This window comes from Poromitra crassiceps (assembly GCF_964638095.1).
Source record: "Poromitra crassiceps genome assembly, chromosome: 1".
NCBI classification, from domain to species: domain Eukaryota; kingdom Metazoa; phylum Chordata; class Actinopteri; order Beryciformes; family Melamphaidae; genus Poromitra; species Poromitra crassiceps.
In genome coordinates this window covers 111,119,043-111,144,091 of record NC_139623.1, presented here as the reverse complement: position 1 = coordinate 111,144,091, position 25,049 = coordinate 111,119,043, and the positions used below count along the sequence as shown (strand labels likewise).

General features: G+C 46.5%; 1 protein-coding gene and 1 pseudogene across 2 annotated transcripts in view; one reads left to right on the top strand and one right to left on the bottom strand.

The window, feature by feature from the left end:
• dpy19l1l (dpy-19-like 1, like (H. sapiens)) overlaps window positions 1-25,049 on the bottom strand; it is a gene marked incomplete at both ends in the record, with an annotated part of 93,504 nt that overhangs the window by 47,800 nt on the left and 20,655 nt on the right. Inside the window, 2 exons of the mRNA XM_083649427.1 lie at window positions 22,017-22,094; window positions 23,864-23,963. Of these exons, the coding sequence (XP_083505553.1) occupies window positions 22,017-22,094; window positions 23,864-23,963 (178 nt within the window). The remainder of the gene's footprint in view (window positions 1-22,016; window positions 22,095-23,863; window positions 23,964-25,049) is intronic.
• LOC310785116 (SPRY domain-containing SOCS box protein 1 pseudogene) lies at window positions 1,466-2,662 on the top strand (annotated as a pseudogene). The gene has a single exon. The product of its transcript is annotated as an SPRY domain-containing SOCS box protein 1 pseudogene (transcript).

Genomic DNA, 25,049 nt, shown 5'->3' with positions numbered 1-25,049 from the left:
TGGTACACGGAGGCTCACGGAGGTTCAGAAGCAAACACTGGGATACTGCAACCTCATCGGCTGCACGCGCACCGGCTACAGACAGCATGGATATGCAAGTAAGTCAATTAATTTCAAGTTATCTGGGCCTTCTATTAAATTCGGCGTGGAAATGGTTCACCGAGCAGCGCTATTTTTTTCGTATTTATGTTTCATGCTTTCATTTTTCCTAATACAAACCGCAACCTTAAATTCCCACATTTTTAAACTGAATTTGGCTCGTAAATCCATCGCTGACTGCGAGCCCGTTTTTAAAGCGTGAGTGGTAATCTTGATACCATATGAAAGTAGAAGAAATAAGGAATCGATTGGGACGAAGCATGTCAACCTAGCATGTCGGGAAGGGGGGGTAAATAACGCTCCATAGTTGATGAATTGGAATGTAACTAAATGAGTATGTTGATAGTGCAGGCAGGGGAAGGCACACTCTGGTTCCAGATGCAATAAAGTGTAATTTAACGCTATTTGACAACAGTTTCGGCCATAGACTTTGTCAAGTCTCATACAAACACAGTGCAAGACAGCCATTATAAAGACAGGTGGGCTGATTGAATGGACAACACCTGTCTTGTGAAAGCACGCCTGAGTGTGATTACAATGACATCATAGGATCAGTCATGCAGTAATAGGCTACATTTTCAGTACTGGCGCAGATTAATCAAAACATTGATGTCACAGGTAGGCTGTATACCATAATATATCATGAATCTATGTGAATAAATAGATTTATATAAATAGTAATCACAGCCTAATGCATAGAGATGAATCCTGAAACCTTCTCGCAACAGTTGTAGCCTAAAGCCAGTGGTTTTCAAAGTGGGGTCGCCAGCAAAAAGGGGGGATAATCTATTTTCACTATAATTCCATGCCATCCATAAGTAACACAATCTAAGCTAGTGTAGAAGTGAGTAACTAGGCCAATAATAACCATAACAGCACAAATAATTGACGAAAATCTCGAAATAAATATACAGTATTTACTCTGAGAAATGATGGTCTCGACCTAGTTTCAAGATGAAGACCAGACACGCTGCCTCACGCCACATGTAATCTAGAAACATAGCGACCTCAGCATCACATGTAATGCTAGCGTGACAACAAGTACAGTAATACCAGAGTGACGCGCTAATGCCGTCAGTGCAGTAGTGACGCACTTGCCTAGGTGACGGCGTTAATGTCGTCAGTACCGAAGCTATGACGTGACAGTATTTATAGCCACGCCGAGCGCACCACAGCCCTTGTTCCCTGCCCTCTAGCCGCTGCACTAAGCTGATCCAATTCCTTCTCTGGAAGCCGCGTTTCACTTCTCAAGCTGCCCATTCCTCCAGATTCTGCTACCAAGCCATCTGCTTCACGAGACCTCCCTCCAGACTCCGCTATCAAGCCACCTGCATTCACGAGACCACTCACCGTTCACTCCTGCAACATGTCGAGCTCCGAAGACGAAAAATACGAGGCGCAGTACCAATTCGAGCTGGAGGCATCCAGCTCCGACGAGGACTCGCCCGTCGATTTATCCATGCCCGGGTACGGGCCGCAACAGGCAAGCGGACGGCAGCAGGCATCTCAGACGGGGAACCTCATCGTCAAGAGCAAGCAAGCGGGGCCGGCGCGCGGCCGAGGAAAGAAAGCAAACGGGGCCAAGTCACGAGGACAAACAACTCGCAGTCGCGCAAGGGCCGAAGCAGAGAGCGCTCCGGGCCCGGGCACGAGCACTCGGGGGCGCGGAAGGAAGCAAACGCGCGCCCCCGCGAGGAGCGCCGCGGCCCTGGCCAAGGCATATGGCAGGCCATTAGGGTCGAAAATCCCCGTGAGGAGCGTAGCAGCTCCAGCCGGGGCATACGGCAGGCCATTAGGGCCGAAAATGAAGGCGGAGCTCCAGGCCCCGAACCACACCAAGCCCTCCCGGCTGGACCTGCTGCTGGACATGCCGCCCGCCGGCCCGGACGTCCAGGCGCAGCACTCCTGGAACAACGACGACTGCTCGCCCAACATCTTTGTTAAGGAAGACAACAAGCTGGTGTTCCACCGGCACCCCGTGGCGCAGAGCACGGACGCCATCCGCGGCCGGGCGGGCTACACGCGAGGACTGCACGCGTGGGAGGTCAGCTGGGCCAAGCACCAGAGGGGGTCCCACGCCGTGGTCGGAGTGGCCACGGGCGACGCGCCGCTGCATTCGGTGGGCTACACGGCCCTAGTGGGAAACAACACCGAATCCTGGGGCTGGGACCTGGGCCGGTGTAAACTCTACCACGACGGCAAGAACCACGCGGGCAGAACCTACCCCGCCTTCCTGGAACCCGACGACACCTTCATAATACCAGACTCGCTCTTAGTCGTCTTGGACATGGATGAGGGAACGTTGCGTTTCATAGTAAATGGCCATGATCTAGGGGTGGCGTTCAGAGAACTTAGGGGCAGGAAAGTGTACCCAGTAGTGAGCGCCGTGTGGGGACACTGCGAAATACGAATTCGGTACATAAACGGACTCGATGCGGAGCCCCTCCCTCTGAGGGACCTGTGCAAGCGTTCAGTGCGAGCGGCTCTAGGAAGGGAGCGCCTGAGCGAAATCCACGGACTGCCCCTGCCCCCCTCTCTCAAGAACTACCTGCTCTACCAATGACGGGGTCGATGACCACAGCTCAGTCGGGGGGAGAGCGCGCTCCGGGCCCGGAGCGGCCGCAGCCATGCAATTCTCATGTCCAAGTCTCATCCATCCGCGGCCCCGTTCTGTTCGGGCCACCAAGCCATCCAGTCTCCAAGCGTCCGCTGTTCCGACCCTGCTAATCAAGCCATTAGGGCTGGGACGGATCACGGATAATCCGTGACCCGTACGGATCAGCCCCCACGGTTCGGCACACGGTTCGGAACGTCGTGGTCCGCGGACCCCCCCCCCCCCCCCCCTTTCGTTTCATTTAACGTTTAACGTTAGTGTATGAGAACGCCTGCAGCGCAGCCAGACACAGACAGGCACCATCATGGCAAGCACAAGTGAGCTTCCTCATCCCTTCGCTGTAAAGTCTCTCTGAAGGCTGTGGCTAGTGGCTACTAAAGACAGCAAACTTATTTCAACACCTCTGAAAAAGCACAGGAATGCGAGCAGCATGTTGCGCGCTGCACAAGATAGGAGAGCCACAACATGCACACACACACACGCGCACACGTTTCACGAACACATTATCACCGGACGGTGAAATGTTGCCTTGGACACATAACAACAAAACAACACGTGGGGCCACCGAGTAGCATAACGTAGCATCAACGTTATGTTTCCAGACTCACCCGGTCTGGTCTGTACCCGTGTCATGTGACTACGTTAGCAAGCAACAGGCAGGAAGTTAGGCGCAGTGCCACCTAAAACAAGTTGGAAGGAAGTTGGGTTGTTTTGCCTTCAGAGTAAAAGCATAAATTGTGTCATGAGAAAAAAATATTTTTTGAGGTGTGCAGGGCAACAAATGGTTAGAGAAGTATAATAGTATTAAAAATTCAAATCGAAAATCTAATTTTGAGAGAAAAAATCTGATATAGCCTATTTTTATTTTTTTTGCTGATCCGAAAAATCCGTGATCCGTGGCTCAAAATCCGTCACGCGATCCGATCCGTGGGTTTTCTGATCCGTCCCAGCCCTACAAGCCATCATAAGCGCAGGTCCTGCTCCATCATCGTTCTCAGCACGACGCAGTTCCACGACGTGGCCGGGGAACTCGGCCCCACGATTAAATGCTATCCAGCCGGGACGGCTCGCAGCATCGCCAGCCCCGAGCGCAGGGAACGCCCGCGGAGCGCGTCCCGGACAGCAGTCGAGCGCAACGGTAACGTAATCACCTCTTTAATACATAACAGTGCCATATAATTTTAGCAACCAAATCTTAATTTCAAATCACTTCGGCGTGCTTCAAAACAATCATCTAACCATTCCCTGCGGTCTGCACGTCGGGCGCGAAGGAAACGAGCTGGGCACAAGTAGCAATGCATTCATCATAGTGAATGAACGATCTCTTGACAATCTCCGTGAACTGGTCGTTATATCCTCGCCTACAGCTAAAGAAAGACGGCGGAGCTACACTAAATGTCTCTTCATCCAATAACGTGAAATTAAATAACCTGGTGCATTCGAGAGCAAAATGAAGAGGCTAAATCCATGGAGAAGTACACACATCTCTAACGTGTTAAATAATTAGGCCCAAACAATTAACATCAAATGTATTCACACATCGTGCTCAAATTGCATTCATTGCATTTATTGCACAATTTACAATAGTCAACAGCCAGCCAGAATCATTGCAAACGGACGTTCAAAGCATCAGTTAGCAATAGCGTTCAGTTAATCAATGTCTAATGACAGTCAGATTCCGTTTTAACCAAAAAAAAAAAAAAAAAAAAAAAAAAAAAAAATCCCTTCTCCGAGTCGATGCTCCAGCCACCCAGTCAAATTAACAGAAGCCGTGCTGCTCACTGAATATACATACAGTATATATACATATAACATACATATATATATGATTCGGACATTTAACCGTGCGGCGGGCGATGCCCATCATCGGTATACGGCTCCACATATAGGCCTACTCTCATTCCACGGTAACAATGCTGCAAGTTAAAAATACCCATTCAGCGACTATTGGTGTCCAGGCCTCTCCAGGCATTGCCGGGCCGTCATCACCGTGCGTCACCGCATCCTTGCATCACTCACAATAATAATGCTTCCTGGTATCATGCCGCTTGCGGAGGGGGCGTTAGTTCATGCATGCCTATAATTGCTGATATTTGAACGTGCTATCCTGCTGGCCAAGATTTCCAGAGTTCAAGCAGTAGCAATGCCCCGGAGTAAGTCGGCGGAGCGCGGAACAAGTGTTCCCTTCCAGCGCCTCCCCGAAGTTATAGCGCAAGGGGGGCGCTAAAGTCATATACATAAACTTCATTCCAGACTCGGGTCCATATAAAATACGTACACAAACACAGACAGCACAATAAGAAATAATTAAAATAAAATAAAACCACACAACTAATAGATCTAAAACACATACAAGCAGCTATTGCAGTGCTTCCAGAAGTGCATCATAAATTTTGCTCACTTCGTGCAGGCACCCGCTAGTGCCATAATAACTCCATTCTCCGACTGGCTAGTCGACGCATAAAACTGTAAACAAACCGTCCCAGAACAGCACGGAAAGCGAGCACATTACCGCTCACAAACACATGGCTAGCACCTGTCCATCTCGGGGGGTTTTGCTAAGTCACCGCGCCGAAGCGCGCCGGATTGGTCGATCACCCAGCGCCTGCTGTAGGCGGCGCCGCTGGTCCTCGTCAGCCCACGCGGCCTACGTCCGACCAGAGCAGGCCGCCATATCGTCTGCCCAAAGATCTCTCCTCCCCCAGGCGTCACACGGTAAGCACATGGCATCCATTCCCGCATTCCTCGCAATAGCCGTTACTTCGCATTTCATTGGTGGTGGACTCCCCGAATCGGGTCGATCGAATTGATTAAGCGTTCTGGGTGCCGAGCAGCCCGCAAGTGTTCCGGGTGTCGAGCAGCCCGTAGTCTCCCCACTAATTCAGACCCCAGTGGACTACTCGAAGTGTTCTAGGTGCTGAGCAGCCTGCAAGTGTTCCAGGTGCCGAGCAGCCTGTAGTCAATGTCGAGCAGCCCGTAGTCTCCCCACTAATTCAGACCCCAGTGGACTACTCGAAGTGTTCTAGGTGCTGAGCAGCCTGCAAGTGTTCCAGGTGCCGAGCAGCCTGTAGTCAGGGGGGGGGGGGCTCAATCCAAATATCAAAACCGAGGGGGCTCAATCCAAATCTCAACACTGAGGCAGCGTCACTAATTCGTCGATCTAATTGATTAAGCGTTCCAGGTGTCGAGCAGCCTGCAAGTGCTCGGCGTTGAACAGCCCGCAACAAATCACTAATTCCGACCACGGTAGACTACTCGAAGTGTTCTAGGTGCCGAGCAGCCTGCAAGTGTTCTAGGTGCCGAGCAGCCTGTAGTCACACCACTAATTCAGACCCCAGCAGACTACTCTATTGGCTCATTTCCACCACATTTTACTGCCCTGTACAGCTCGTCACCACTCGGCTCTAATCGTATCAGCCCTATGGACGTTTTGCTTCCACCGCGGATCATCTGCCCCCCCCCCCCCCCCCGCAGCTGGTCGTCTAAAAATAGCGACCGCATATCTGTCCTTCGGCTATAACATAACGTTACAATTAAATCCATCCACAGAACTTTTAAACTGTTTATGAAATACTGGTGCCTCTAAATGACCTACAGTGTACATGGGCAAATGTGACAATCGGCCAAGAGAATGATATCACAGGCATGCGCTGCGCTGTGTGGGGACGGGAGAGGCGCAACAGAGTGAAGCCTCTACCCCGCAGCCTCTCACCAGGCAAGACCGGGGCTTCCAAACACCCGCTGCGGCCTAGCGGAGCGCTGCAGCCTGCACTCAACTACAGAGCTCCCTGAGCGAGCAGCGGACTTTTTTCTCAGACAATTGAACACCCGCCACGATTTTATTTCACCGGAGGTGAAGGCAGCGACACAAAATACTGATGGAAATATACATAACAGAAGATAAGGTAAGACCACTAAACTGGTATGCAGCCGCCAGCATTGCATTGACAGTCAGTAGACAGAGTAAACACGATTCTCTCTGACCAATCAGTAGCCATCAGAGTTTTACGTCACCATTTGGGACCTACTCGCCAGCCCGAAGTACCCCGACGAGGCAGGGACCAAAAGTAGCACGACTCGGCCTTAAATCAAACCGAGCTGGGCCGGTTTTTGACGGTGGGATGAGACCAAAAGTCGAGTCGAGCGGAGCGGGACCGCGCTACTAGCTGCTGTGGAATTGGGCCAAAAGTGTTCTAGGTGCCGAGCAGCCTGCAAGTGTTCCGGGTGCCGAGCAGCCCGTAGTCTCCCCACTAATCCAGACCCCTGGACTACTCAAAGTGTTCTAGGGTGCCGAGCAGCCTGCAAGTGTTCCAGGTGCCGAGCAGCCTGTAGTCAGGGGGGGGGCTCAGTCCAAATCTCAAAACCGAGGGGGCTCAACCCAAATCTCAACACCGAGGCAGCTTCACTAATTCAGACCTCAATAGACGACTCGAAGTGTTCTAGGTGCCGAGCAGCCTGCAAGTGTTCCAGGTGCCGAGCAGCCTGCAGTCACATAACTAATCCGGCAAGACCTCAGCAGACGACTCGAAGTGTTCTGGGTGCCGAGCAGCCCGCAAGTGTTCCAGGTGCCGAGCAGCCTGTAGTCAGTCAGTTTGGGGGGGAGTTCAACGCCGAACTATGCCAACGCCGAATTATGCCAAACTATGCCAACGCCGAATTATGCCGTAAGTCGCCGTGCTGCCGAGCCAACCGGCCGGCGACGTTTCTCTCTTTTGGGGGGTTCTCCGAGCAGATGCCCTCCCGCCTCAAGAAGAGAGGCATCCTGCCACGGAGTCACTACGCCAAAGAATCAGTTGCCATGCTGCCACGCCATCAGAATTAATGCCATACCGCTTCAGGCCATGAATCCTATCGCCATGCCATACTTTAATAAAGCTTGCTGATTAACCTTACCCTCTGGTCTCTCATGATTGAAATGATGGTCTCGACCTAGTTTCAAGATGAAGACCAGACACGCTGCCTCACGCCACATGTAATCTAGAAACATAGCGACCTCAGCATCACATGTAATGCTAGCGTGACAACAAGTGCAGTAATACCAGAGTGACGCGCTAATGCCGTCAGTGCAGTAGTGACGCACTTGCCTAGGTGACGGCGTTAATGTCGTCAGTACCGAAGCTATGACGTGACAGTATTTATAGCCACGCCGAGCGCACCACAGCCCTTGTTCCCTGCCCTCTAGCCGCTGCACTAAGCTGATCCAATTCCTTCTCTGGAAGCCGCGTTTCACCCCACCCACCTCCCCAGTCCACCACCAATGTATTGACTCCCGAAGAATCCCCTACGGGGGGGGGTTCTCCGAGCAGATGCCCTCCCGCCTCAAGAAGAGAGGCATCCTGCCACGGAGTCACTACGCCAAAGAATCAGTTGCCATGCTGCCACGCCATCAGAATTAATGCCATACCGCTTCAGGCCATGAATCCTATCGCCATGCCATACTTTAATAAAGCTTGCTGATTAACCTTACCCTCTGGTCTCTCATGATTGAAATGAAATAATGAGAAAAGGAACAATTATTGATGGTTAAAACTGAATAATGACATCACAACAGTCTAATCCTAATACTAATTTAAAATGAGATATTCCTCTAAATCTGTCTTCAAACTGCAAAAGAGAAAAAGAAAACCTCCTGTTTCCAAGCTCACCAGCCGCCACTGATATATATATATATATATATATATATATATATATACACACTGTATATATATATATATATATATATATATATATACACTGTATATATATATATATATATATTAGGGATGCACATTTTCCGCAAATTCCAAAATTGATCATTGCTAACGTTATTGATTAATTGTAATTAAAAATACAAAATATTCCAAACCATACCAAATGCGTTTTTTCCTCAATAAAACGTTTATTTATGCAGCAGCAACGTATTGTATATTTCTCACAGCATTGCATAGCATAGCCTACGCTATGAAACACATAAAAACGTGGAGGCATAACTTTTTAAACATGTCAACATTTGCCCAGAATCCCCGTCACGCCCGCAGGGGCTCACTTACCCACGCAGATTGTGACACGAGGTTACTCCAGGCGAGCCAATTTATCCAAATTAACACTGTTCTACTTTAACAGCATCTTATGACTTGTCTGAAAAGGGCTATAGTGATGTAGCCGAGTGTCCGGGTCCGCCTATTACTTACACTTTGTTAAAACAATAAACGAGAGTCAGGCTGTAACGTTATAACACGTTTCCACATTCATTCTCAGTTAGCTCCTAGCGTTAGCACACACCAGCTCTGGTCAACAACAAAGTCCCTCACTTACTCACTATGGCAACTCTCGAGGGGACAAACACAGAGCCTCGCATACACGCTGAACACAGTCTGTTACAGTGATATCATTGAGCCCTCTGGAGGATCATTGAAAAATGATTTGAATTAATTGTGTGCATCCCTAATATATATATATACATATATATATTGTATTTGATTTGGGTGGTCTAACCTAACAAAAAATGTCTGCCTTGTAAAAAAAAATAAAGAAAAGAAAAGAGAAGACAAATTTACCCAGGGGCCACACTGAGTGAGGTCAGGGGATCCCAGTTGCCCACCCCTGCTATAGACCAGAGCATGTGAGCGGAGCGTGGGGCGAGCGGGGTGATTTTGGCTTGAGCGGTGAGCGGGGACCAGAGCGGTACCGGAGAAAAAGTTGGAGCACCCGAACGCATCGGTGCGTGGCCATGTGCACGCCCACTATTTTCTTGCCAGCTGCTGCGAGACGAGAAGGAAGAGACTCATGGACCCTGACTGAAGACAGAGAGAACGTTTGTTTATTCATGTAATAAAAACATGTTCAATATTAGCCTGAGGAGTCTTATTCCTTTTCTGCCTCGCCCTCCTGCATCTCTGCAGCGGGGCTGCTGCGTGCGTAATTACGCAGCATACTGAGATCCGCGCTGAGTGATGCCGCTCTGTTTGAAGTTGAATTTCGTTGCACCAGCATACATTTTCTTTATCAGCTTTTTTCCATTCGTTTCTATTCATCTACAGTACCGTAAATTCCGGACTATAAGGCGCACCGGTCTATAAGCCGCACCTTCAAAGGTGACTATTTTTTTCTTATATAAGCCGCACCGGACTATAAGCCGCGGGTGTTTTAATGGTATTTTTTGTTTTTTTTACAGTGCACACAGTGTCCGCGGTGTGGTGAAAAGAGGGCAAGAGAGGAAATTAAAACAGAAGTGGATTTATAGTTAGAAAAAGTGCTAAAGAAGAGAGAATTCCGTTTTTTATTTTTTTATTTTAGTTACTCACAGTACTATTGACCAGTCCAACTCAAAAGATATTCGGCAGTTTCACTTTGAGCTCTTGTTCCGCCGCTGTCCATCAATGGTTATGACGAGTCTCGCTGGGTACAGTACGCCAAAGCGATATCCATTGACTTTAACCTTTTCGATGATGCTGTTGTATGTTGCGCGTTTCTGTTGCACCAACGCGGAGAGGTCCTGCCGGACGAAAAAGCGCGTACCCTCCCAGGTGAGGGGCTTCTTCCCCGCAGCCTGGAGGATGAGTTGACGGTCGGGCCAGCGGAGTAGGCAGATGAAGATGGCCCTCGGTGGCAGGCCGGGGTCTGGACGTGGCCGAGGCGCCCGGTGTGCCCTGTCCACCTCTGGTGGTTTCTCGCCTTCCTTCAGGTCCAGGATGTAACACAGGATTTTGCCACGAAAGCGTCCATGTCACCAATCTCAGCTCCCTCTTTTACATTGATCAGGCGAATGTTATTTCTTTTACTCCTGCTGATTAAGTCATCAACCTGCGTGTGCAGCGTTTCGATGTTTTTGCATTTTATCCACTTTCGGACTCACTGTGTTGTTTTTGTCCTCCAGTGCGCTGATGCGCTTTTCCGCATTAGAAACTCTTCACGGTTGCATTATTTTCTTTAGTGAGTGAGTGGATGGACTTCTGCACGTTTTCAAACTTGTTTTCAAGCTGCTCAAACCTCTGAGCGATGTCGGACTTAATCGATAGTGTTTCACAGAGTAAAAGTTTAGCCCAAGCCGTGTATCTCCAGCCTCCAGCAGGTGAGTCATTTCCTCATTCATGGCGATGATTGCTTCGTCTTTTTCTTTCTGCTTACCTGTGTTGTGTTATGTTATGTTATGTTGTTAAAAGAGGGCAAGAGAGGAAATTAAAACAGAAGTGGATTTATAGTTAGAAAGAGTGCTAAAAAAGAGAGATGTTTTTTTTTTTTTTGGAAAAAATCCATAGATAAGCCGCACCGTTATATAAGCCGCAGGGGCCAAAAAAGGCCAAAAAACGGGAAAAAAGCCGCGGCTTATAGTCCGGAATTTACGGTATATACATTGAATCCAACCAATTTAGTCTGATACTTCATGAGAGAATTGTGAGTATATATATTTTTCTGCCAGCATTCGTCATTCTCCCCTTGGCGCACAAGCCACACACAAACACACATAATACGCTATTAGGATATTGCTTTAAGGGCTGCGGCCGGGAGCGACGACGAACATGCAGCCGACTCTGCTGAGCTCATGTTATTTGTAGTGAGCAATGCCCATTGCCCAGGCGTTTTATCTTTTTTATTCTTTTGAGCGGAGCGGTGAGTCGGAGCGGGTGAAATCTGTATGGAGCGGCGCGGTCTGGAGCAATGGAGTGGGTGGAAAGGGCCGCTCTGCGCTCCATGAGCGAGGAGCGGTAATTATCACCGCTCCACTCCGCTCACATGCTCTGCTATAGACCAATCATGTTCAGTGGTTTCCTCCTCTTCCCTCTGTGAAGATTGATGGAAAAACCTGCAATATATCTAAACGGGCTTTGATTTCATGGATATAACACTGACACTGTTGTCATCTAAAACTGTGAAATAAAACATTTCTCTCATGAAATCTGGCATACTTTCAATGGAATTCATGTGGAGTGGAGCACATACAAATCAAGGAACACTCAAACAATCCAAGTCCAGATGCAGAATTTATCATTAGTGGGTGTATATATTCTTACATTTTCAAAGGGGTTTGAAAAGGTTTCAATTGTGTTCACTTTGGGTGTGAGATTTGTATGAAAATCTTATTATGCCTCCGCCGGCGATAGCCAGGCCGGAGGCATTATGGATCAGGGTTGTCCGTCCGTCCATACGTATGTCCGTCTGATGTCCGTTAACGTGATATCTGAGGAACGCCTTGACGGAATTTCATCAAATTTGCCTCAAACATCGACTTAGACTCAAGGATGATATGATTAGATTTTGGTGGTCAAAGGTCAAGGTCACTGTGACCTCTTGAACGCCATTTTCAAGCTTGTTAACGCAATATCTCAGGAATGCTTGACGGAATTTCATCAAATTTGCCTCAAACATCGACTTAGACTCAAGGATGATATGATTAGATTTTGGTGGTCAAAGGTCAAGGTCACTGTGACCTCTTGAACGCCATTTTCAAGCTTGTTAACGCAATATCTCAGGAATGCCTTGACGGAATTTCATCAAATTTGCCTCAAACATCGACTTGGACTCAAGCATAAACTGATTCGATTTTGGTAGTCAAAGGTCAAGGCCACTGTGACCTCTCGACTGCCATTTTCAAGCTTGTTAACGCGATATCTCAGGAATGCCTTGACGGAGTTTCATAAAATTTGCCTCAAACATCGACTTGGACTCAAGGATGAACTGATTAGATTTTGATGGTTAAAGGTCAAAGTTCAAGGTCACTGTGACCTCACACACCCAATTTCCAAGCTCTGTAACACAACATCTCAGGAGCGCCTTGACGGAACTTCTTCAAATTTGCCTCAAATGGCGATTTGGACTCAAGAATGAACTAATGGCGGAGGCATAAATCCACAGTGCGGTCGCTCTAGTTTTCTAAATGTGTGTCTTAACTAGGGCTGGGTATCGTTCAAAAATCTTCGATATCGATACCGGTACCTTGACTTCGATAACGGTTCCTGATTTGAACAATACTTTTTTTGATACTTCACTCTCTGTAATTTTTTATTTATTTCCGTTGTAAAAAAATACGTCCAAACTAGGGATGTTAACAGTTAACCGAAAGTCGGTTAAGTGCCATTAAGAACGTAACCGGTTAAAATTAATTAACTGCAATTAACGGTTTTGCCGACTTCAATCTCTCCAGAGCTTTCACTGCATTATACCTCCAGTCCATCCAGTCAATCCCATCCCCTCCCGTTTCAGAAAACTCCAGACAGCATGACCCGCCCTATTCTGCCTTTGATTGGCTTACTAACCTAAACTAACCAATCGTCACTCCTCATGCCTAAACCTAACCCAATCAAAGGAAGAGTTGGGCGGTTCTAGCAGTGCAAGAAACCAACAAAGAAGGATAAGACGTGTCTGTCATATGGAAGTGCTTGCTTACAGTATATCGCTATCGCACTTGACAACTGTCTCCTCCTGTTTTATTCCAGAATCTCCGTGCTGCTTTTTCCTCTGAAAAGCTTAGCCTCGCTACTCGTGTGTGTGGAGCGAGCATGTCGATGGTGTGGAGCCTATTTTTTATTCGAGAGTAAACGACAGCATCTGTCCTTATGTAATCGTAAATCCATCGTAAATCCAAGCCAGTACCAACACCCCCCCCCCCCCTCCGAGATGGCGTTTGGAACGCCATTTCCTCAGCACCCACCAATTAAAAGTACTTGCCACGGCTATGGTCGCACATCGATCTTATTACAAATGCGGACATGCAACGTTAGTTTGTGGAATGCAGGGAGGCTCATACTTGCGCTTTGTTTAAAAGAAGAGTTTGCCTGCTACCTGCAAATGTCAATAAGTGCACAATTTTACATGTTTCCCTGTTACCTGCTGCTGCTGCTGTGACGTTAAAATGAAAGTTGAATTGAGGAAAAAAACATCCCTAGTCCAAACTAGTTATTTAGAACATTATTTCGTAATCTCTCGCTCGTATGCTGCATTCAAGGACAACTCGGAAAAAAACAAGATGCGCTCGTAGGTATTGAAATTTAGCACGTGAGTCGATACTCGGTATTGATGTAATTCGGTCAATACCATAAACGTATTGAAGTTCGATACCCAGCCCTAGTCTTGCCTGTCTGTCCGCATATAGCCTGCATAAAGTATTTTGAATGAAGGTATAAGCAAAGGAACTGACCCAACATCAAATAAGTACTTGATGATGAGATCCCCCCACCATTCCTACTGTGGCTGTGGACTGTTACCCTTTTAGAGGCACTGAATCCAGGCACTTGATGTGCATGACCTCTTTGTGTAATTACAGTTATGTTTAGCATGCAGGCTCAGCACTGGGGCTCAGAAAGCCAGTTGACACAAGTTTCCAGTGGTCACATAAAAACACTGTTGCATGGGGAAGAAATACAAAATCTCCCTGGTGAGTCAGTCAGTAGTACAAATTGTATTAAGCGTCAATAATACGTCTTCTGAGTGGCAGTATTGTCGAGTACACGCAAGAGATTAAAATGGGGGTGTGATAATCTCTGAATACACTGCCGCTATCCAACATAATCCTCATTCAGTGGAACTCTTGATGCTAAATCCCATCCAGAAAATGTGTGTATAAAATGCTTCACACTGCGTATGGAGAAAGCGCAGTGAGCCGAAAAACACACATTACTCAGCTCAGAAGCAATGGACCTCACTGAGTGAAGCCAATTAACCATGCTGTAGGTCATGGACGATGTGTGTGTGTGTGTGTGTGTGTGTGTATTCTCTTCACACACACACACACACACACACACACACACACACACACACACACACACACACACACACATAAAACCATCTCTGCCAAGTGGTTTGAATTATACAGAGGCATATGCCCTCCTCTGACAGAAATCTCCAGCATCTCACCACAAAGGGCCTTCTCCTTATCTGTGGAGCACACAGGCCTTGGCTAACAGCCTGGCATGCTGAGGGGATTAGGGCGAAAGAATGTGGAGTTAGAGAGATGGAACGGCCAGAATAACACACGTACGTGCGCGCACACACACACACACACACACACACACACACACACATTTTGTCCTTGGCAGAATAAACCAGTGCCTACACATGCCCACATCTCCTTCTCCTCTTTCATGCTAAAACCAGGCGGCAAGCACAAGCACGGGCAGAGGAAGCCGCAGAAGTGATACTGAAAGCTGTAGTTCCTCGAATGTCCACTTGAGGGTGGCTCCAAAAGGGAGTCATTGCCCATGTTCACCCCCCATGTTAACACGTTCACTGCCGTGGACGAGATATCTCGTCAAGCAGAAACCAACGGTTGACTGCCGTGGACGAGATATCTCGTCCAAAAATATATATATTTTTTTTTGACGGTGGGACGTGGATCTAACCCTTTTACATCTCCTATAAAAATATGGGAGGTATTGAATGGTTATAATCTATTTTACCGACCCACTAAGTGGCGACAGTGCTCTCCAGACTAGACGAAGCCAAGCAAAAACAGCAGCGTGAGGAAGCCATTCTCATGAAAATGGATTGGCGAAAACGCTTTCGCTTTCGCGCAGGGAGCTGGCGGTGGGGGATTGCAAATTTGCATAATAGATTATGGGTGAAACACACTTTGAAACACCGGCAGAAAGCCCAGAATCGCACGCAGCTTCATTCCAGCTGAGCTCACAACCGAAAAACGAGCCCCATCCACACTCGCCCAAAGAGCAGCCGCCAGCAGCCAGGCAGCACAGACAGGCAGGAGAGACTCGCTTGTGACAAACGCTGCAAAGCCACCAGAGACACACCCACGGAGGGAGGAGTTTGGAGGAGAGGGGGGTGAGGGTGCTGTTATGGAGGAAATTACTGTTCAAAGAACTATTGTTTAGATGTCTGATGTCTCACTGATGCCAAAAATAAATAGTTAAAGTGACTGTTCTATCGAATTTCACAAAAATGCATTTTTCTCAGCTTTTCTTCTCAGATGCTGAAACCATGCTGTATTCAACTGCTAATGCCTACATAACTACTAACTCTACAAACTAACTATTTTAGACAGAGAAAGCACACATTCTATTAGTTCTTTTGAGATATTTTGTGTTCACAAATTCCTAGCAGAAAATAATCCTCGGCTCTTGAAAGATGAGCCAGAATCCTAAAAAAAAAACCTTGGCAGAAGCTACCTACAGTAAAAAAAAACTGTTGGCAGTGAATGTGTTAAAATGCCCATCTTTGCAACAGGATTAAGCATATTAACAGCCTGGTTCAAAACACAGTTTTGATCTATATAGCTACTTTCACCTTTCATAACAACTCGTTAAGAGTAACATAGACTATAGAAAAGACTATGGGCCATATCTTACACCCAAGTCTTAGTGCAAGGGCAAATCTTTGCTTGTTTCTAGCACTCAAAATCTCCCTTTTTTCTTGTAATTACCACTGGGACAGTACATCAAAGGACGCGTTTCAGTGACCCAGTGGTCATTAAAAAACAAGGCTAGGTCGAAACCTAGCTATGGCCAGCGGGGAAGCAACCACCCCGGCTTGCGCTGCGGGGGGCGGGAGTTACGCTACGGGCCGGGGAGAACTGTCATTTATTTTATCATTGCATGTCTACCATTTAATAAGACTACTATAAAAAAAAAATGGAAGAAAAAATGATAGATTTTTTTCGCTTTTTTGCTGAAGGCGAAATGTTTTATGGTCAGTCACGATTCTCTGGAAGACTGGTTGGCTTGGTTCAAGCCTTAAAACTCGTTATATAAGGATTTTTCTAAATGTCTATGGAGAAAATGAAAGAGGAATTCACTTCTTGGGCAATGTCACACAGCCACCAGCACTTAGCATTAGCGTTAGCTGCTAGCTGTGACTTCATCTGTTACTGCAGTCAAACAATGTTAGCTACATAAGTGTAACCGTTCAAGTGAATTTATGTCATATTCATGGTAAACACGAGCCCTCTTGCATGCAGCAACACACACCGTTTTAATGTTACTTTTAGTAGCGTAGAGTGAGCATTGATAAGAAGAGACAACTAGTCCATTGTTCCATTGCAACAGCGCACAAGAGACCGGCCATTTTGGGGCACAACAAGCCTCTATTGTCCCGTAACCGTTGTTTTCCGCACCACAATGGCCGCGCTGCTGTTGTAAATGGTCACTTCTTTCCTTCAATACTCTTTGTTACTGTTCGATGGTACACACATCAGAACGCGATACTAAAACTTAAACACACGTCCAACCATAACTACCGTAAATTCCGGACTATAAGACGCACCGGTCTATAAGCCGCGGGACCAAAATTGACTATTTTTTTCTTCTATAAGCCGCACCGGTCTATAAGCCGCGGGTGTTTTGATGTTTAATTACCATATGAAAGGGTTCGTGCACAGAGAGGAATGTCGGGAAAGCGATGGCTGTTTGGGGAAGCTCCCATTTATTAACATTTCAACAAAACAAAACAAAAGTCAGGTCACTAATCCCCAGACAAAATCACACAACAATAGGCTATATGTGCAGCAAACCTGTAACCAGAGAAGTCAAGTCACTAATCCTCGTCTTCCTCTTCTTCCTGCGTACTGAAACCACCAAAGTCCTCATCTTCAGTGTCGGAAACGAACAGGTTCAGGGTGGCTTCGTCAACCACTCTCCTCTCTCCTTCATTGTCACTCAAAACCAACGAACTCCTCTTCATCACTGTCGGCATCGAACAGCCTCTGAAGCCTCTGACGGCCCTCAGCGCCAGCTGTGGCGGCGTCATCCTCTTCATCCCGCAGCAGTCCAGCGTTTTGGAACCCGTTGGTGATTGTGGATGTTTTCACACTCCTATAATATTCCGTGCTGAGACAGTTCCTCCTGCTGCACCGTCCAACGCCTCACCATTGACTCATCGATGCCCAGGTTACGCGCGGCTGCTCTGTTTCCCTCTTTTAATGCGAGATTGACTGCTTTCAACTTGAAAGCTGCGTCGTGTGAATTTCTGCGTACCTTCCCCATGGTAAGTGAGAGTGTTGCTTCTACTGCTCGTTCTCATGCTGTCGAGAACGAGCAAAGCTTTTTTTTGGTGAAAGAATCCTCCAGGGCGCTTCTTGTTAACAGTCCGAGTGAGTGGCAGGTCGAACGTCAAAGGCACTTCATCCATATTTATGATCTGCTCCGGTTCGATGGAATATTCCTTGATCTTCCTTTGTGTGAATTCGCCGAAGTTTGTGATTTTCTCCTGGTAGTCGGGGGAGGGAGTTGATGGCCGAGTGGCCGTTTGCTTACCGTAATTACCATATGTAAGTGGTCACGCACAGAGGGGATTGTCGGGAAAGAGATGGCTGTTTGAGGAAGCTCCCATTTACCGTATTACCGTAACATTTCAACAAAACAACATAACACAACACCACCGTTGTTTATTTTTACAGTGCACACAGTGTCCGCGGTGTGGTGAAAAGAGGGCAAGAGAGGAAATTAAAACAGAAGTGGATTTATAGTTAGAAAGAGTGCTAAAAAAGAGAGATTTTATTTGTATTTTTTTTTTTTTCTGAAAAAATCCATAGATAAGACGCACCGTTATATAAGCCGCAGGGGCCAAAAAACGGGAAAAAAGCCGCGGCTTATAGTCCGGAATTTACGGTAGATGGTCGCACAGTCCCTAAAACAGAAACAAGACGGTGCTTTGCACCCCGCCCCCATGTAACACGCTGGATTCTATTGATGTGGCTCATTGGCCGAAACTCGAAACAATAGCAGACATTAGCCAGTGAAACGCCGCATGCAAATGAATACCAGCCGTGTCCAGCGAGAAGTAATTTCTCTCTCAGAGTCAGTTTTTATCTTACAAAATTTACCTATTTACTGATTCTAAAACGACTCCATTTTATGTGGAATGGATAGTCCATCCTCTTCTTTGAACTAATCGAAAAAACGAAAAAAACCAGCCCGTGTCACAGTGTTACAATTAAATTAAATTAAAACTGAATTAAAGTTCAATGTAATGCATTGACCCTGTTTTTCTAGCACCCTTGATCCTTCTCATGAGTCTTTTATGTCTTTTTTTTAGATTTCCCTATAGGCTACATACGTGCACTGCCACGAGTAGCAGCAGCGTTATAAACCACAGGGCCAGACTATATTAAAAACATAAACACACATGGCGTCTTTCATTCAGGCTAGCAAGCAAAACTGCTGTCTGTCTGATCCACTGAGTCTCACCACAGACCGTAGAAAGAGATGCAGGATAGCTAAGCGAATGTGATTGGATGAACATTTGACGCTAGGCCAATCAGAGGCAGAGAGGGGCGGGTCATGCCTTCGTCTAGCCTTCGCCATCATGGGAAAAAAAATATCGCCAACAGGAGTGGACCTGATTAACTGAGTACCGCGGCTCCCACCCAAAGGCTTCATCTGATTGGCGTGCAACAGACATCACTCAACAGGAGTAGTCTGGGCACCTTCCACCCCGCTTTTTGTCATGGGGCGTAAACCACGGAACCAGAATGAACACCGGAAGGCAGTGCGCCAAAAAACATCTGTGTTGCTGTTAGCTTGATGTCTCTTCCCTCGATTAATTGTCTGATGCAAAGCTTCTGTATTGGCTTAAAAGATGTGAGATTGTGAATCCGCAATGTTTCTAAAATAACTTCGGTACGTCCATCTTTTGTTTTGTTGTTTGCCGTTCTGATACTGGGGTCAAATTGTCAAGTTAACGTGAAAGTTGACGAGCTAGAAACGCTGCCATCCGGTCTAGGGCGGGCTCTAGGCCGGAACCAGTAGGGTGACAAAATCAATTGTGGGCGGGAGCCAGGCTCTTTCTCGCCGAGAAGAGCCTGGTGACGCGAGGTTACAACAGGAGTGGACTGGCTGAGTCCCGCAGCTCCCACCCAAAGGCTTCCTCTGATTGGTGTGGACAGAAGAACTCTCTTCAACAGTCTCGTCAACAGTGCTGGCGGACACGGCCGTTTGTAGTGGCCCGCTACTCGCGTCGCTAGCTGGCCAAACAAGGCTAGGTCGAAACCTAGCATATTGTCAGCGCAGAAAAGTGTTGAGGAGCCTGTTGGTTGTAGCAGGCAGCAACATTGTTAAAGCGGAGGGCTGTCGCTGGCAAAAGTGGGAAGCAGGGATGCAAACTCATGCAGCGTGAAAAAGGTGACAGATACACAAAACCACTCAGAAATCATTAACTATTTTTCTATCAAAAAGGTGACTGTCACCTAAAAGTGACTAGTTTGCATCCCTGATGAAGGATATAATGGGAAATCATATAAATCATATAAAAACATATAATTTGATCCAGAGGAGAGAATTGTAGTTTATTCTTTCCTCTGCAGTAGGCAGCAGCACTGTGCTCCAAACCGCGCCGGAGCTTCTCCCCATGTTTAGAAAGTGATTAAGCGCTTTATTGAGTCATGTCTAGCAGGGTAACTGCGGCGGATAGTCGGACCTGATTCTACGGTTATAATCCGCAGTTCATGTTTAGAAGAGGCTTATGACAGGGGCTCAAAACTACGGTATAACAACTTTTTTTTTAAATCTGTCAATTGTGCCTGATTACATATAAATTAGTGGCCTTTTCCCCAAAATAGTGATGGTTCTGTCATTCTGTGGTGTATACATTTCACAACTGATGCTTGCAGTACACTATAGGGGCAGAAATTGAGGCGCATCAAATGACGCGTGTCAAGTTTCACTCCCTGTGCGTTTTGGGCTTAAGACTTGTGTTAATGTTTTGGGCATGAGGGACAGTCCAGTTGCCTGTCCAGTGACCGCGGAGCTTGCCGACCACGGACCAAGATGGTGACAGACAGCCACACAAGGCTTCAAAACGGCAGTCTAAAAACAAACGGGTGACATCACGGTGACTCTGTCCATGTTTTTTAGATGGTCTATCACAGGCGAACTGTCCATCACGTCTGTCAAAGGCAAAGGCCAAGCTTGCGACACACACACACACACACACACACACACACACACACACACACACACACACACACACACACACACACACACACACAAAGCTCCACCATCTGTTCATCCTATTTGTAAGCGGTGCAGCCGCTTCTATACATGTGCCTTTGTAGCATGATGTCTGTTTGTAGCATGAGATGATAGACCAATCAGGAGCAGCCTATGCATATGCAGAGGGGGCTGATAGACCAATCAGGAGTAGCCTATGCATATGCAGAGGGGGCTGATAGACCAATCAGGAGCAGCCTATGCATATGCAGAGGGGGCTGAGCAGAAGGGGCCGACCTGCGCCACATAGGGGCTCTAGGTCTATGTTATTACCAAAGTGAGGTCACATTAGCTGTAAAGGACTTTTTTGTTTTTGTATAGGTTAACATAACATCAGGTTAGAAATAATGTGATTTTCACAAAGCTTCTATTATATTTTCTCAAATGACTGATCCTAAACCTGCACCGCTTTCTTCAACACCTGGGTGTGATTATTATTATTATTATTATTATTATTATTATTATTATTATTATTATTATTAGGTGAGGTGTTTTTATAAGCCGGTCGACTTTTTTTCTTAACTCACCTGCACAACTTTCAAATTTGCGTTTCCACTTTCTGTGTTTTTAATCACTTTATCACAGTTTCATTTAATCTCTTTTATTTCTGTTTTGGCCGCAGTTATAACCGCGCTGACCGCGGATATCCCACCCCGCGGGCAGGCCGGATCATAAAAATAAACATTCTGATTAATAGCGGATGGGTTGCGGGCGGTTGAAACGATGTATCATTAATGAGGAAAAATAATATTAATTACGTTCTCTAGTCTATGAACGTATTTTAAGCTACATTTTTCGTCAGGCACATTCTTAGTCGCCTATTAATTGTAGGATCCTGCAAAGGACCCACGGCAGTGCTAAACAAAACGATAGCCATGTGCTAGGTCGCTAGGCTCCACTTTTGGTCCATATGGTCAATGATGTCACCATCAAAGAGGAGTCTCCGCTGAAGACGTGTTTGAAGAGAAGACGCGTTCGTATTTTCCCATACAATGAGGCAATCAAGTCAACTAAACTTAAAGCTATAGCGTTAGCCGAGTAAACTACATGAGGGCAAGTGGTGGACCGGACATAATACAGCATGGAAGTTTATTTGGAGTCTTGGACTGCAGCGATCGCACCAACGGCAGCAGAAACCGTAAGTTCGCTCCTTTTATAGCGCTGTGAAATGTCCGGTGCATGGCAGGCGTGGATCTATAAATAGTCTGAAATAATTTGCGCGGATTTATAGCAGGCGGTTGGTTCATGCATACACGCGGATTAGGATGGCATAAAAGCTCATCCGCGCATCTCTAGTCACCGTGCAACCAAAGCAGCTGCATGACGCACTGCTGACAAGCAAATCAATAGACCGAGTTGGGAAAAAGAGGGTTTAGGGAAGGAAGGTTGTCTACCATGTGAGTGACCAGGATGGACTGCATCTTGGTGCCGCCGAGGTAGCCCAGGATGTACGAGGCAAACAGAGAGGCCACCTGGAAAGAAAAATAAATAATTCAAACTAAGCTATACACTCCAGACAAATATTGACTGAAAATAATATGCTAAGATGACTGTCCCCATCCTCTGTTGTAGACTGAAAACTACAACAGGCACCTCTCCCCTCGGATCCCTCTCTCTCTCTATAGATGCAGGTCTATACTGCCATTACAACTGTGGGCCAGTTTCTCACACACAATGCCTACATCCACAGGTCGTGAGGGGCTTCCTGCATATTTACCATTTCAAAATTCCATATATTTTTTTATAATTTCTTTGTGGGATTTTAAACGTATGGTTGTGTTTCTATATATGGGACGATATATATTGTTATAGAATGGAATTTCACCATTCCTCATCCGCATTATAATGATTCAAACAGCTTATATAAACCAAATGAATGAAACCAAGAGCCAGAAAGATGTCTTATGAAAGTATATTTAAAGCCATAACATTCTCCATTAAACTGCATTATAGGAGTGACTGGCGTTGTATATCGTCCATCTATATAATATAATAATCGAATATATCACAATACAAAAATGTAATACGGTACATATCGTGAGGCAGAAAAATGAACAGTTATTTGCCATGTTTTCTGCTGTCCAGTAGTAATCACAAATGAGACAACTTAACCATGACAATGTATGAGTGATTGAGAGTTGACTTAAAGGGAGGATTTACCGATTTTCAACCCGCTTTGTAACATTACAATGTCAGTAATGATGCAGATGGGCAGCCTTTACCTTGTCTTCATGTTTTTCTGCCACTAGAGCTCCGCAGAAGTATTCCAGCACTTCCGTGTCCAGAATGACTCGTTACGTGTTATTCTGGACACGGGAGTGAACAGATGTTGCTGCAGGGTGGCTGTTATTATTTATTTTTATTTTTTCTGTTAGTGGACATCCATGGAGAATCACATCCAGAGCCTTAGGCGGCATTCACACCCAACGCGCTTTTTCCAGTAAGAACGCAATGGAAATCATGTTGAGAGCGCTTCCATTGCGCACAAAACACAGAGCACCGAGCAGTTTTTTGTGTGCTTTGTTTTGTTTCCCCCTGCAGTCGTGTGCAGTACAGTTTAGGACACAACGATCACACGGACGGGAGCCAGCTGGTTTCATCTGTTTGATGTTGTTCACTGTGAACATGAAAGCCAGATTATTGCCAATTCTAGGAGCAGCGGAGGTTGAAGATCCCTCTGGGAGGAGAAGAGGTAGGGTGAGTAAAAAGGCGAGCAGCGCGATTTTCCTCCAAATGTTCAACTTTTTTCAGCTTAAAACGCCCAGAGCGTTCTGCCAAAAAAACTAGACGCCACCAGCGTTTAAACGCCAGGTGCGTCCTTGAAAGATTATATACATTTAGTATAAGTAGATGGATAGTTAAGAGTAATATCAGGGTAAGCCAACCACATGCAGAGTAGCCCGTGGTCATTCCGTCCTAACACAAGGTCACAACGTCACACAACGTCTCATGTAAAGAACAAATAAATAACAGCTTTTCGTCAGGGCGGGCACAGCTGATTCAGTAGGCGGGCTCGGCCTATCAAAGACCGCCCTTGGTTACGGGTCTGCATCCACCCCACACTCGCCCACTCACTCTTTCCCTGCCTCCTTCTTCATGATACTAACCAACTTCTGTACTCTCTGCTTCCTCATCACAGTCCACTTCAAGTCTCTATTTTCTCCATAGTCTCTCCGCCCCCTCTCCTTCCTTCCCATCTTCCCTCTCTATTTAATCTGGCTTTCTCTTGCTCTCGGTGTACCTGGGTGAGCAGCACAAACTGGGCGAACTGCCATGGCAGCATAAAGCACAAATTGGAGACGCCGAAGGCGAGCATGGCCTTCCTGGTTGGGTTCCGCGTCCTAGGGAGAAAAGAGAGGCAGATGAGGGGGAGTAAGAGGGCGGTGAGAGCGTGGGTGTAGGGGAGATAAGGGAAGATGCATTAACACTGCAGACACACACACACACACACACACACACACACACACACACACACTCAATTTCAGTGCGACTATCCTGGTGCACAAAGACCCAGTCATGTACCAAGGAAGGCAGCCTCAGAAATAAGCCATGGAGTGAGTTCATTCAGAGCAATTTAAAGCTACTGGTGAAGGAAATAGCAGTTTATTGACTGCAGCCGTACGACACAAGGTGGTGTCATGCTCAATTAAAGGAGTACATCTGTCTTTGCCCAAGAAGCTCTCAACTTACAACTTCTCATCGAGCCGCTGTGAAATGAGATTAGTGGCAGTTCTGCCCTTGTGTGCCAACTGTCAAGTGATTATTTAGTTTCCAACCTGCTTCAGCACTATACATTTTTAGTGGACCAATGCACAAGCTAGCTTTGCATCACATCAAAAAGCAGCACAGCAAACTAAGCATGACTTGATCAAAGAGAGCTTATTTATTGCAAGAATTCTGAACTGCTCTTCGGTAACAGAAGCAGCCTCTTGGTGGTGTCTTGCTTTCATAATCCAAATGTATTTCCAGTTAAAGCAGGATGTACAGGACATAACACAGGGAGAGACTGTTCCAAAGTGGGCGGGTGGGTTGGATCATTCTGTTTGAAATGATACAAAAAATAAAAAAAATAAAAAAAAGGAAAGAAAGAATACATTCGCGCCAACCATGGGAAATAGGGGAAAGCAACCCAAAAGAAAGTTGCAGATTTGTGTAATGGGTGGGAGACTGCTCCAAAGATCTGTGATATTATTTTGGTTGGAATTTTTATGTACAACCACTACAAATATGGCATTTTCTAGGACATACTGGGATTCATACTAGGACTCTGATTCTGAAATACAAGAAAATAAAGCATTCCAAAAATGTTTAGCATGTATTCACCTTATGTAGCCACGCCCATTTGACCCGGTTGTGTGGTCGTGTGACGACTTCCGGGGAAACCCCCCCCCCCCCAAAAAAAATGGCTGGCTGCACCAATATCATCT